The sequence below is a fragment of the Thalassophryne amazonica genome, chromosome 10, assembly GCF_902500255.1.
Source record: "Thalassophryne amazonica chromosome 10, fThaAma1.1, whole genome shotgun sequence".
Taxonomy (NCBI): Eukaryota; Metazoa; Chordata; class Actinopteri; order Batrachoidiformes; family Batrachoididae; genus Thalassophryne; species Thalassophryne amazonica.
In genome coordinates, this window is record NC_047112.1 from 77,243,968 (window position 1) to 77,258,339 (window position 14,372).

Consider the following 14,372-nt stretch of genomic DNA (forward strand, 5'->3'; position numbering starts at 1 on the left):
TTTCTTGGAAAATGTTGTGTACTCTGGTATATATCCATTTGAAACATATAAACATTTGGTAGTGGATATACATACATACATACATACATACATACATTTTATAACATATGTTTAATCTATACTCACAGATATCAGTTTTTCTAAAGAATAAAAAGCACAACTTTAATAGTACATACAGTATTTCAAATTATTATAACACTCCATACCTGTAGGGGGCAGACGTCAGGATAAACGCGACCGCTACAGGCAGGAAATAAGATTAATATCAACAACAACCCGAGCAACAAACCGAGCGGAACAAACTTTACTTTATAGCATTGAAAACGACAGAGTCGTTCAGATTTCAATACCTGCTTTAGGTGCTGCTTTAAATTCCCCTGTATTCTAGAGGAAATATTTTACGGCGCATTTTGTGAAGGGTTTGTTTATGCACTTAAATTCTTAACTGCGTTAGCTAAAGTGAGTAGTTACGCGAGCTAACTTAGTCAGCTGACTACCGTGAACTTTTTTCCTCTGTCGCCAGAGACAAGCGTTCCTTAACATGTGTAAATATTCCTCTGTGCTGGACTTTAACGAAGTTGGCGCCAGTAGAAGGGTTGCCTACTAGTTACCGTTGACTGGATCCTTTTTTTTTTTAGTGTGTGTGTGTAGCGCTGACAGAGGCGGTTATGCTCCTGCAGCTGCTCCCACCTGTCAAGTAGCCTCCTGCTCCTCTCCTGTCTGCCAATGGCTCACTGCGGCTCCTCAGAGCCCGGCGCAAAGGTCCAGGCGCCGGACAGCGGCGGGGTCATCCTGTCGTCGCAGGGGGGCGTTGACCAGAGCATGAAGCCGGTGCTGTTCGAGATCTTCGGCGAGATCTGGACCGTGCAGTCGCGCCTCGGTCAGGGAGTGTCGGCCTCTGTGTATCAGGTCAGCTCAGGCAGAGCCACCACCGCCGCTGTCAAGGAGTTCCAGGCCGACTCTCAGGGAGGAGATTACGGTTATCACAAAGAGAGGACCGTGCTGGAGGACATCCATGGACACAAAAACATCGGTAAACCATTTGAATGGTTGAACACAGGCTGAATAACATTCTGTCAGTTTAGACATAGCTGTGGAGAAATTATTGATCCATGTAATTATACTGAAGAGTATTACTATAAATGCCTGGAAGATAAAATAGGATGCATCACCTGCTATCTATTGCTCTGGCACTTACAGTTGTGTATGAACATGTTGTCAAATACACCCTGACTATAACGTATATTTGTGCATTTGAGGGATGCTTTTATCAAAAGTGACTAAGAAGTCATGAAAATCAACAACCAACTGCAGCAAACTTTAGTTGTAGATGAACACACAAACAGTAGTAACTTGGATTGGAGCTGATCCTTTGGTTGAAGGCAGTGGCTATTTTTCCAGCTGTTGTCACGCAACTACATTTACAGTGGTCATGTGATTCTGTCTGTGCCTGTGCCTTGGTGGCCAGGGTTACTGACACACACACATACATACACAGGCATACATACATACAACTGCCTATTATTTATAAGATAAACTCAAATTCTCCAGCCTGGAGCTATAGAATATGAAGAAATCCTATACAGGCCTGATGGTGCCAGTACTTATTTCTGGATTCCATGGCATGAAGCGGATGAGAGTTTGCGACCCCCCCCCCCCCCCCCCCCCCCCCCCCGCTCCAAACAGGGCGTGAGTCTGCTGCATTACTTCCCCGGCCAAGGCTGGTACTATTTACAGCTGGTTGGACTGAGACGGTGCAGAATGTCCATTCTGTCCAATGAAACAGACAGGTAGCATGAATGGGATTTGAACCCACATCAACATATTAGCAGGCCGACTCCTTAGCCACTGAATTATCTGCTCTAAAATATGGAATAACAATGATATCTTGTTCATTAGGCCACAGTATAGACATTACAGTTTTGTATGTTGTTTTTGAGTGTTCTCTTTTTTTTCTCCCCTCAGTGACTTTGTATGGTGTGTTCACCAATCACAGCTGTATGGGTGTTACCACTCGCTGTCTTCTTTTGGAGCTCTTGGATGTCAGTGTGTCTGAGTTATTGGTGAGAGGCAGCACCGCAACCCAAGGTGGGAGGTAAGCGATGGGACAACAACCAAAGGACTGCTCATCCTTTGGCTTTGTTTGTGGTAGTTGAGCAAACGTCTTCAATGTTTTGTCATAGATATATGATTGATACAGATCATCAAGGACTACATGTGTTGGTATTCAGCTGTAGTTATGTTTATTCTGCCAGTCAACAACACATTCATCAAGAATCATTTGATATTTCTGTGTAAGTGCACAGGAACTTCTTTTGTTAACAGAAGGAACGTGTTGCATTTTTCACCCTCTTTAAAAAATGTCTTGCTGTAATAAGAAGGGACATCCCTGAAAAAGACGTTGCTTGGATGGCAGCATGTGTTGCTCCAAAACCTGAATGTACCTTTCAGCATTGATGGTGTCATCACAGATGTGTAAGGTGCCCATGCCATGGGCACTAACACACCCCCACACCATCACAGATGCTGGATTTGAACTTACTGGTAACAATCTGGATGGTCTTTTTCCATTTTTGTCCGGAGGACATGACGTCCATGATTTCCAAAAACAGTTTGAAATGTGGACTCATCAGACCACAGCACACTTTTCCACTTTGCATCTGTGCATTTCAAATGAGTTTGGCCCAGAGAAGGTGGCGGTGTTTCTGGATGTTGTTGATGTATGGCTTTTGCTTTGCATGGTAGATTTTTAACTTGCACTTGTAGATGTAGCGACGAACTGTGTTAACTGACAATGGTTTTCTAAGTGTTCCTGAGCTCACACAGTAAGATCCTTTACACAATGATTTCTGTTTTTAATGCAGTGCTGCCTGAGGGATTAAAGGTCATGGGCATTCAATGTTGGTTTTTCAGTGTTGGTAAAACTCTTTCCAGATTCTCAGAATCTTCTGATTATATTATGGACTGTAGATGATGGAATCCCTAAATTCCTTGCAATTGAACGTTGAGAAACATTGTTCTTAAACTGTTGGACTATTTTTTTCATGCAGTTGTTCACAAAGTGGTGACCCTCGCCCCATCTTTGCTTGTGAATGGCTGAGCCTTTTGGGGATGATCCTTTTATACCCAGTCATGACACAATTAGTGTCCTCAGTTCCCAAACACTTATTGAGTGTTGTTAGAAGGAAAGGTGATGTAACACAGTGGTAAACATACCACTGTACCAGCTTTTTTGAAATGTATTGAAGGTATCCATTTCAAAATGAGCAAATATTTGCACAAAAACAATAAAGTTTATCAGTTTGAACATTAAATACCTTGTCTTTGTGGTGTATTCAATTGATAGGTTGAAGAGGATTTGCAAATCATTCTGTTTTTATTTGCGTTTCACACAACGTCCCAACTTCATTGGAATTGGGGTTGTGTATATACGAGGTCTGTCAATAAAGTAACGGTCCTTTTTATTTTTTTTCAAAAACTATATGGATTTCATTCATATGTTTTTACGTCAGACAAGCTTGAACCCTCGTGCGCATGCGTGAGTTTTTCCACGCCTGTCGGTGACGTCATTCGCCTGTGAGCACGCCTTGGGAAGGAGTGGTCCCGCCCCCTTGTCGGATTTTCATTGTCTGGAAATGGCGGAATGAAAAGGACTTTTTTTCCATCAGAATTTTTTCAGAAGCTGTTAGAGACTGGCACCTGGAAACCATTCGAAAAATTTATCTGGCTTTCGGTGAAAATTTTACGTGCTTCACAGAGAATAAAGTCTGTTACTACAGATTTAAGGACCCCTTTAAGGATGCTCGGCGCGCCGCGCTCCGAGCTGCGATGACGCGGCACAGGCCACCGGACCATTTCTAAACGGATGGCTCTGTGGATATGAGACCGTCGTGTGCTCTTTCTCTGGTTATCACAAGAGCTGGACATCAGCCATTTTCCAGCAGATTTCACTTTTAACAAGAGATTTTGTCATGGAAAGCCGCGCGGAGGCTTCGCACGTAAAGACCGATTCGCTTTGGAAGCGAGACAAAGGAACACCTCCGTTTCGGCGTGTCAGAGGACAAGTTTGGACATGTCCAGCTCTCCACAATTTCACTGATACTTACTGGACTGGTAAGCATTGAAAGCCGAGATAGACATGTGCCAGTCTCTAACAGCTTCTGAAAAAATTCTGATGGAAAAAAAGTCCTTTTCATTCCGCCATTTCCAGACAATGAAAATCCGACGAGGGGGCGGGACCACTCCTTCCCAAGGCGTGCTCACAGGCGAATGATGTCACCGACAGGCGTGGAAAAACTCAAGCATGCGCACGAGGGTTCAAGCATGTCTGACGTAAAAACATATGAATGAAATCCGTATAGTTTTTGAAAAAAATAAAAAGGACCGTTACTTTATTGACAGACCTCGTATATAGCATACAGCATGTGGTTTAATTTATTTATTGCAATGTGTTTTTGGCAGACAGCAAGGTCATTCCATGTGGCTTGTCCAACACTGTGCCCGAGATGTCCTGGAGGCTCTTGCGTTTCTTCACAAGGAAGAATACGTACATGCAGACCTCAAGCCACGCAATATCCTTTGGAGTGCCGATGATGAGTGCTTCAAACTCATTGACTTCGGTCTGAGCTTCAAACAGGGAAACCAGGTGGGTGTGTTTTGGAAATTTGTAGGATAGGAAAAGAGGAGCGACCACAGATTTGACCCCTTCTTGTTCACCTCTTTCAGGATGTGAAGTACATCCAGACAGATGGGTATCGTGCTCCAGAGGCTGAGCTTCAGAACAGCCTGGCCCAGGCTGGAGTGGAGGTGGAGGGTGACTCAGGCTGCACATCTGCTGTGGACCTGTGGGCCCTGGGCATCATTCTCTTGGAGATGTACTCAGGAATCAAACTCAAAGACACTATCCGCTCCCAGGAGTGGAAGGTATGCTGAAACACAAGCAGATTATTTCATCAAGTGTATAAATGTATGAAAAATGCTTCTTTCTGTGAGAGGCAGCATTAAAGTCTTTTCTTGCTGTAACATACAGACCTGCTGCTGTGTAGTCTGTAGTAAAAACAACCTGAAACTGAGAGAATTTATGCATTTAGGTTTTATGAGCACTTCCTTGTTTTTACAAACAGCAGTCAGTTTTTTCCTTATACAGCAGATGGAAAACATAATTCTTTTATTGGTTGACAAGGAGACAAATCACAACCTACAATGGAGAAAATAAGTATTTGATCCACTGTTGTTTTTCCACCTACAAAGAATGGAGAGGTCTGTAGGTACAACTGTGAGAGACGGAATAAAAAAAAAAAAATCCAGAAAATCTTGCATGATTTTTAAATAATTAATTTGCATTTTATTGCATGAAATAAGTATTTGATACAATAGAAAAATAGACCTTAATATTTGGTACAGAAACCTTTTTTGCAATTTCAGAGGTCAGACATTTCCTGTAGTTTTTGAACAAGTTTGCACACTGCAGCAGGGATTTTGGTCCACTCCTCCATACACATCTTCTCCAGATCTTTCAGGTTTCCAGTTTCAGCTCCCTCCAAAGATTTTCTATTGAGTTCAGGTCTGGAGACTGGCCAGGTTACTCCAGGACCTTGAAATGCTTCTTACAGAGTGCCTCGTTAGTTGTCCTGGCTGTGTGTTTGGGGTCATTGTCTTGCTGGAAGACCCAGCCGTGACCCATCTTCAATGCTCTTACTGAGGAAACGAGGTTGTTTGCCAAAATCTTTCGATGCATGACCCCATCCATCCTCCCTTCAATACGGTGCAGTCGTCCTGTCCCCTTTGCAGAAAAGTACTTAATGGTTAAAGGCTTAATTGTTACAATGTGAACTGCAATAATCAAATGGATTTGGAAACTCCCCCCCTTTTTTTTTTTTTTTTTTAGGAAAACAGTGCTGCCATTGTAGACCATATCTTTGCCACCAATAACTTGGTGTGCCCTGCCATCCCTGTCTATCACCTCAGAGACCTTATCAAAAGGTAAATTCTCACACTTGAAGTCATTAATCCTGCCTAATCTGTGATGGTGTTCATGTTGTGACATTTTTTTTGTGAAATGCTATTGTTTCTCCTTTGGAAAACTGTAGAATTTTTGTGTTTCATTGTTTTCTTGAAGATCTCTAGATGTGATGTTACATCTTTCAAAATGCTCTACACATGTAGTAGTAATGTGCTGTCACTTTAAAAAAGCTGAGAGCTTGTTTTATCGCGTGGGATTTAAGGCATTGAAAATGCTTCTTATGCACCATGGTGCTGCTTCTACCTGTAGTGGGGACATTTTGTCAGTCACACTGAGAGGGATTGTCTGCTGAGCCTGAAAATCCCGCTGTTTACAGCCAGTACTGAAGAGCTAGCATAAGTAGCCAGATTGGCCACTGCCAATATGGAGAAGTTAAGCGGGTAGAGAAAAGATATCAGGAGAATATCTGCCAGGGACACTGGACATGTAATGGCTCATGGCAACAAGACTGAATTTTCTACTGAAGAGATGTGATCGTATAGGTAAATTTCAGTCATTTAATCTAGTTAGCGTCGTCTAGTTACCATCAACAAAAATTATTCCCATCCAACATAGTCAAGGGGCAGTAGTTGGACTTTTGTTTTTTAATAAATAGCATTTGTCAACTACATGTACAAACAGATCTATTTGGTTCGACAGTACAGAGGTTGACCAGTAGCCCAGTTTATTTAATCACAAATGATTTATTACCACTAGTATGTAAACATTAATGAAGCTTGTATTTGCAGCTGAGCTCACTTGTCAATTCATGGAGACCATGTCCTCTCTTCTGAGACTGTACCACCTGTGTGGGTCGCAGTTTGTCCTGATGTTATTGTCATGACAACTGTTGATGAGCAAGTATACCCCACAATGGGAACATATCAGTCTTTAATATGACTCTTCATCCATTCATCTACTGTAATTGGAGGAAGAACAATTTGGAATGAAAAAGATTTAGCTTGGTTAATTTGCATAAGTAGACATGCATACTGTATCTGCTTGAAGAGTTTGAATAGCATTATTTTTTTTCTAATTACATAAGTTGGCTGCAGTCGTTATATTACCAAGTTATGTTACATAGTAAATTTATGGGCAGCATGTGGCTTAGTGGTTAGCTCTGTTGCCTCATACCGAAAATGTTATGGGATCCAATCCCTCCTTCTCCGTTCTTTGTGGAGTTTGCATGTTCATGGCCACGTTTGAATAGCTTCCCTCCAGGTGCTCCAAAGACATGCAGGTCAGGTGAATTGTTGACTTTAAATTGGCTGTAGGTGTGAGTGTGAATGTGTTTGTCTGTCTATATGTGGCCCTGCGATAGTCTAGTGGATTGTCCAGGGTGTTCCCCGTCTCGCGCAGTGATGACTGGGACAGCCCCCCCCCCCCCCCCCCCCCCGGCTCTTCATTGGAATAAATAGGTTTAGAAAATTGACAAATCAAACTTTGTTACTCTCTGCCTGCAGCATGCTGCTCAGTGACCCAAAGCAAAGATGTACAGCTGAAACTGCCCTGCTGAGCCCGTTCTTCAGTATTCCCTTTGGTATGTGCAATAAAAACTCTTCCACCAACATCGATACGTCTCTTACTATGACACATTTAAAACGTGTGTGTGTGTGTGTGTGTGTGTGTGTGTGTGTGTGTGTGTGTGTGTGTGTGTGTGTGTGTGTGTGTGTGTGAGACCAGCTCCTCACATTGAGGACCTGATCCTGCTCCCCTCTCCTGTCCTGCGTCTGCTCAACCTGATTGATGACAGTCATCTACACAATGAAGAAGAGTACGAAGGTACACAGTTTTTCTGTCACTCACAGGTTGTTATTACTGCATTTTTTTTTTTTTACGATAATTTACATACTCCCCATTAACTCTCATGTTTCTGATAAACATGTAGCATATTATCATTAAAGTTCACTCTTTTATTATTATTAGAATATTTGTTGTAAAGGTAATGGCCTATATGTAATGTCTTAAGTTGTATATAAATTACTGATGTTATTAATTGAAGGTTGTTTAAGTTTAAGTGAAAAAAATAGCCCTTTGGCAATGTTTTAAAAAATCTTTGGTGTGATTCTTTTTTTTTCTTGAAGCAGTGATGCTTCAGGAATGACAGTCTTCAAAAACTTGTACATACTGCAACAAATCCTAAAAAGGCTAAAGCCTAAATAAAATTAATATGTGACGATGCTTTGCATCTATATACCACCAGTGGAGTTGAAATGAAAGAAGACTTCCAACATTAATTCAGTGGATTTAACAGTAATATCACATTATTGGTTTTGGAATTAGTCATTTTTATGTGTCGTCTCTCCATTCTCACAACCCATAAATAACTGAACAAACTAAACATAGTTATTGTTCTTACAAATAATCACTATTGCAGCCAGTTTACGTTAGACAGGTCAGGGGATGGATACATGAACATTTCCATGTGATCGAGTACAACTTGGGCCTCAGTTACATCAATCATTAAGAAAAACAAACAGCATAGTACTGTATGGTAAATCTGCCTGGAATAAGCAGTTGTGAAAATCTGAGTGACTGTGCAAGAAGGAGACTAGTGAAAGAAGAAAGTCAGACACCTCTAGTGTGTTACTGTCCAAAAGCTAGTCTTGATAAATGAGGGTCAAGTTTTCCATTCATCTGTAATACATGAAACAAAAATCTTTTAATATTTGATTGGTTGATTGACTGATTGAAAATGACCAATTAAAAAGTTCAAACTTGTTTTTGTTGTTTCACTGCCATACACTAGAGTGGATGACCCTTACACCTGATTAATAAGCAACGTGTTGTGCGTTGGGGGGGTTTGGCTGGACATTTTGGTGTTTTCTTTTCTTTGCTCTCCAGGTGGTATGCAAACTGGAAGGAGGGTTGGATTTTTGGGTTTTTTATGTTTTTTATGGTTTTTATGTTTCCTTCCAGGTTCCACCTCCAGGATTGATGGGACGGTCCTCTGGGGGGGAATTGATTGTGGGGCCGACTAGCCAAGTGTGGCCGGGTCTGGGGTTCCTGGGTTGTGGGGAGGGTGCCTCCTGGGGTTGATGGTACGGTCCTCTGGGGGGCGCTGTTGCTCCATGAATACCTGGGGACCTCTGTGGGATTCCGGCTTTGGCTGTTACTCCTGGAACTGGCGGTAAAGGTCTTCTGGGGGGTGTTGGGCTCTGCAAGTCGTTCTGGGGGGGTTGTTTGTTATTTTTCTTTGTGAATTTATTTTGGTATTGTGTTGTTGGGGCTATGTTGGGTTTTTGGATTTGGGTGTTTTTCTTTTCTTCCCGGGGTTGGATGAGACGGTCCCCTGGGGAGGGTTTGGGTGGGTTTTGTGTTTTTTCTTGTATGTTGGGTTGTATATGGGACTTTTTGTTTTTTTTTTGTTGATGCCAGCCGTGGTGCCCTGTCCTGCTGTCTGCGGTGGACCTTGGGAGCGTTACGCCGTCTGCTTCCTGACGAGGACCCCGGAGGGAGGTGCTGTTCTCGGGCCTGGCCTGGTCTGTTCGGTCGCCGGGAGGCTTCCCGTTGATGGGGGGTACTGTTGTGTGTTGGGGGGTTTGGCTGGACATTTTGGTGTTTTCTTTTCTTTGCTCTCCAGGTGGTATGCAAACTGGGTTTTTGTCTGTGGAGAAGGTGCTGGCAGAAGAGTCCTTCACCCTCATCAGCATTATTGGCTGCACTTGTGGAGGATGTTCACGTGCAGGCCTAATGACTTGCAGCACCTGTGGATGATGCTCATGTGCAAACTTAAAGACTTTCAGCTGAAGCAGGTAATGAGATGGCATTCTGCATTTAAGCCATGAGTGATTCGAGCAGAATTGCCGGGAACTCGACCTTGTGACGTTCGTTTGTGAGACGCTGAGGACCGCGCCTGGTTTTGACACATCATGCCTGTGAAGGAGGACGGGTGAGGGACACATGCTGTCAGCACACATCAGAGGTGATGATTGTCTGAATAAGTGTTAACAGTAATTTGGTATTTTGTTACGCAGTATATTTGAACATTGATGAGAATTGTGCAGCTCGCTTCTCACTGCCGTGGCGTACGGAATGATGATCCTCCACCTGTTGTGAGAAGCTGCTCATTTATATAAAGCTTAAATTCAGACCTGAATGTGTTGCTGATAGTGTGTGCCTTTGAAGGATAGTTGTTGTAGCTGTTGACTTACCGCACCTTTTCCATCCTTCACAGAGTCAGTTTGTCGTATCCACCTGGGGGGTGTTCGGCGGTGAGTCTGGGTCCAGAAGCGTCGGGCTTCGATCCATTTGGGCGCTGGAGAGCGCGCCGTCCTTCACCTCGCCAGACAACCACACATTTATGTTGTACACAAATTATTGCACAGAAGGGAAATAAATTTGTTTTGTTTTTGGAACCGCTTTCTGGTTATTTAGCGCTGGGTTCAGTCAGACGTTGGTCCACTCCTCAACCCGCGTCTGCACATAACACAACGATGAATGTTTGATTGGCAGATACTTTTACTTCAGAATAACAGAAATCTGAGCTCGTGTCAAATAAATTGTATTATTTTTGTGTAACTAACTGCTTTCATTTTCCCAGATGTCCTAGAGGACATGAAAGAGGAATGTCAAAAGTACGGCTCAGTGGTTTCTCTGCTTATTCCCAAGGAGAATCCAGGGAAAGGACAGGTGAGACTATGTTTATTTCCATAACCAGCATGTGTGGTATGTTGGATCATTTTCAACCAGTTTTATAGTAGGGCTAAACAATCAATTTTATTGATGGTGTTTATAAGTAGAAATTAAGCAGTGTAGCACATCAAACTGTGAAAATCTTTACACTTGGCTATGAAGTTAATTTGAAGAAGAGTATCTTCTTGCCCTTTTAAGTAAGTGTTGTACTACTCTGCCCAGGGATCAGATGGTAATGATAAATGGACTGCATTTATATAGCGCTTTTCCATCTGCATCAGATGCTCAACGCGCTTTACAATTATGCCTCACATTCACCCATTCACACAAACACGCGCACACACACACACCGATGTCAGGGTGCTGCCATGCAAGGCGCTCACTACACACTGGGAGCAACCTGGGTAATAAGGACCTTGCCCAAGGGCCCTTAGTGATTTTCTGGTCTGGCTGGGATTTGAGTATCCTCTGGTATTAAGACCAACGCTTAACCACTAGACCATCACCTCCCCCAGATGTTAAATTGGTGTATTACTCTGCCCAGGGATCAGATGTTAAATTGATTTTTGGAAGCTGGGAGATGAAATAGAGCTTGCTGCTTCCCCTCTGTGCATTGACTTGGTACGGTGGTGGACTGGTGACCAGTTCAGGATGCACTCTGCCTCATTCCTAGTGTAAAACAGATAATAAACATGACAAGCAAGCGATCAATGGATAGATGGCTGTCTTATTATGTGCGTATCTCATCATAGTATCAAAACTTCAATTATGCCTGTCAAGGATGTTGAGATTTTGGACTTAAGGTGATGGTCTAGTGGTTAAGCGCTGGGGTTGAGACCAGAGGATCCTTGGTTCAAATCATAGCCTCACTGGAAAATCACTTAGGGCCCTTGGGCAATCCCGGTGTGCAGTGGGGGCCTTGCATGTCAGCAGCCTGACATTGGGGTGAATGTGAGGCATTTGAGCATTTGATGCAGATGGAAAAGCGCTATATAAATGCCGTCCATTTACCATTAATCTTGATTGTGGACACAAAGTGTAGTGTAGGTGGTATGGGGGTTTGTCCATGTTCCTATTGTCATCTAGAGGGTGTGTAAACAGGAGTGCCAAAGTGGCCACTGGGTGCAAAAAGGCTTAATTTATCCCATTCATTTGTTATGGACGAAGCTGAACATAAGATCAACTATAGTGTCACCTGTTGTCCCATTGAAGCCGGATTGCAGCAAGCACACGGTGCTGTGGTATTAAACTCAGATAATTGAGAGGTGCTCAGCATATTTCTAAATATTTTGAGCTGAGGCGATACTTCATGCTTGAAAAATTCCAGTGGTGTGAAAACTCCATACTGCAGTTGTTGCACAGACCGGTGTTCATATCCACTGTCCCCTCTAGGTGTCTTTTGCGCTGAGTACGATTCATCTGTTTTTGTTTTTTAACACCTTATTTTTTTTGTCTCTAATTAATTTGTCTAAATTAAGGCATTGTTTTGACTGTCGATATTAATCTAACATTTTCTGTGTGTCCCAGGTCTTCGTTGAGTATGCCAATTCCAGTGACTCCAAAGAAGCCCAGAGGCTGCTGACGGGCCGCACTTTTGATGGGAAGTTTGTTGTGGCTACTTTCTACCCTCTCAGTGCATATAAAAGAGGTTATTTGTATCAGACTGTGCAGTGAACGCCTCATGTTCAATTTACACCTCTGCGTTACTTGCATGATACATACGTAATCTGCAGGGGGCGCAACAGCTGTAGATGAGACAAGCAACTTTCTACTCCTAAAAAAAAAAATGTGTTGTACGCACAACACACAGTCCTCAGTGGTTGTCCGTTAAGTTTGATTTGGTGCGCCTACTGGTTTTTGTTTTGTTTTGTTTTTTTCTTGGAAAGCAAAGAGAACAGGGACATCAGTACCTGCAATGGAGAAACATGGATTTTGTGTTTCAGGCCTTGCTGTGTGTGTTGTCAGAATTCTGTTGGTTTTCTGTTGGTGCAGACCTTCATTCTGTCGTTGTGTGACGCTGACGCAGACGTCGGCCCGCGACACGAGCCGCGCACTGTGAATCCAAATCCATTTGAGCTTTCTGGCTAATGTCTTCTCCTTAGTGGCAAACATGGACAGGTGTTATGTTTTGCCTCACATGCAGATTGCGGTACTAAAGAAAAGCAAAGTTTTACTTTTTTTTGTTGAAGTAGAAAAACGTGCGCTCCTACTTAGTATAGCATAGCTAGCCAATTAGCTTGCTTACACTTGGAACAGTTTAGAGATGCTCAGTGTTGTGGTTGTTTTTTGTTTGTGTATATATATATATATATATATATATATTTTTTTCTTTCATGCTGCTGCTAACAAAACCGTGTCTGATTTGTAAACTCTGGTTACAATTTACATCATGTGTTAATCAAATGGACACCGACACGCTCACTCACACGCCTTAAACAAAATAACCTGCAGAACCACTCGATCGTCACTTTCAGGAGATTGATGAACTGATGTGGATTGATGTGGAGTTTCACAGTAATTGTGTGCTTCATGCAAAGTATAAATTATTATTCTGTCATTTGCGTGTCACTCAAGTCACTTATGTAATTTTAAGTGCATCAAGTCGTTTAATACATCTGGGCCAGATTCCAAACAGATGTCTTGAGGCTTCAGGAATGACCTTACAAAGTCACGAAAAAACATTTCCTGGTGCGGACTGCTGCAGCTTAATCAATCGTTCATCAGTGTTCTAAAGGATGTCCTTTTTTTGCTGTAGTTTGAGAAGCATTTTAGCAGAGTTTAGAGCTCGGGAGTTATCATTTGTGAAATAGTTTATTTCATCAGTGGAGTTGGGATGTGATCCATATCCAGCACAGCTGACAGGCTGCTTCTGAGTTCATCCAAAAATACGGACTGGGAAGACAAATACACTGAGAATTCACATCCCTATGAACCGACGAGATCCTGTAGGAAATCTAATATCACATTTTTGTTTTGTTGTTTTTTAAAAAATATCTTAAATTACACCATTTTATTTAACTATTTAATGAGGCAATATGTGATAGTATCAGGGGATATGCAGGTACTGTGTGCTTATGCAAGCAGTTTTCAGGGTAAAGTGGTTCGAAGCGACTTGTCTTTCAGCTGGCATTGTCACAAACTGACTACATTTATATGAGTAAGCCAAGTGGTCCTATTGACCTATGCTGTAGCTTTAGCCTTATTTACAAATGTCTACTACTTGGAGTGTATTTTTTATTGTCTCCTACGTTTTCCTCTCAAATGCAAAGAACTTTGCATTTTAACTGCAGCACTGAAAGAGCAAATGAACACAACCAGCAAGTTTAGGAAATGACTCGTATGAATATGGTCTGAGTTGTGGAAATCGTTTTCGCAACTGGAAAATGGATCTTGTTGTGACAGGAAAGGTTTACTTTGTATTCATGATGTAATTAGACTTATTGGTAACCAAAGTGTTGAGCAGTATGTTACTGCTCAGAGTCTTACGAAGAAAAGTACAAGTGGCGATGTACCTCAGCCTTTAAAAATCTGAGGACCTGCCTTGGAGGCAGAAGCAGGAATTAGTTGTACAGAGGACAGAGATCTATTTGGGACACATCAGATTGCACGTCTATATAAACGATGAGAAATACTGGTGTAAAACCGGGCAGTGGGAGCAAGGGCTTTGATTGGCTATGTTCCTTAGGCACGGGCGTGTCATAGTCTGAACATGGTATCAGTCATTAAGAATGGTGCA

The 14,372-nt window shown here is 42.4% G+C and overlaps 1 protein-coding gene across 1 annotated transcript; it reads left to right on the forward strand.

The window, feature by feature from the left end:
* The first annotated feature begins 690 nt into the window (after window positions 1–690).
* On the forward strand, window positions 691–13,072 carry uhmk1 (U2AF homology motif (UHM) kinase 1). Its single transcript, XM_034180338.1, has 9 exons — window positions 691–1,033; window positions 1,966–2,095; window positions 4,462–4,645; window positions 4,726–4,923; window positions 5,888–5,982; window positions 7,465–7,541; window positions 7,685–7,783; window positions 10,545–10,633; window positions 12,164–13,072. The coding sequence occupies exons 1-9, from the start codon at window positions 727–729 to the stop codon at window positions 12,308–12,310; spliced, it is 1,326 nt and encodes a 441-aa protein (XP_034036229.1). The 5' UTR covers window positions 691–726; the 3' UTR covers window positions 12,311–13,072.
* Window positions 13,073–14,372: the final 1,300 nt, after the last annotated feature.

Bases quoted from the DNA above. Each gene is read 5' to 3' on its own strand.
- uhmk1 (XM_034180338.1), top strand. From the start codon at position 727: ATGGCTCACTGCGGCTCCTCAGAGCCCGGCGCAAAGGTCCAGGCGCCG. The intron at 4,646-4,725 runs GTGGGTGTGTTT...CACCTCTTTCAG, and splicing joins GCTTCAAACAGGGAAACCAG to GATGTGAAGTACATCCAGAC. The intron at 10,634-12,163 runs GTGAGACTATGT...TGTGTGTCCCAG, and splicing joins AGAATCCAGGGAAAGGACAG to GTCTTCGTTGAGTATGCCAA.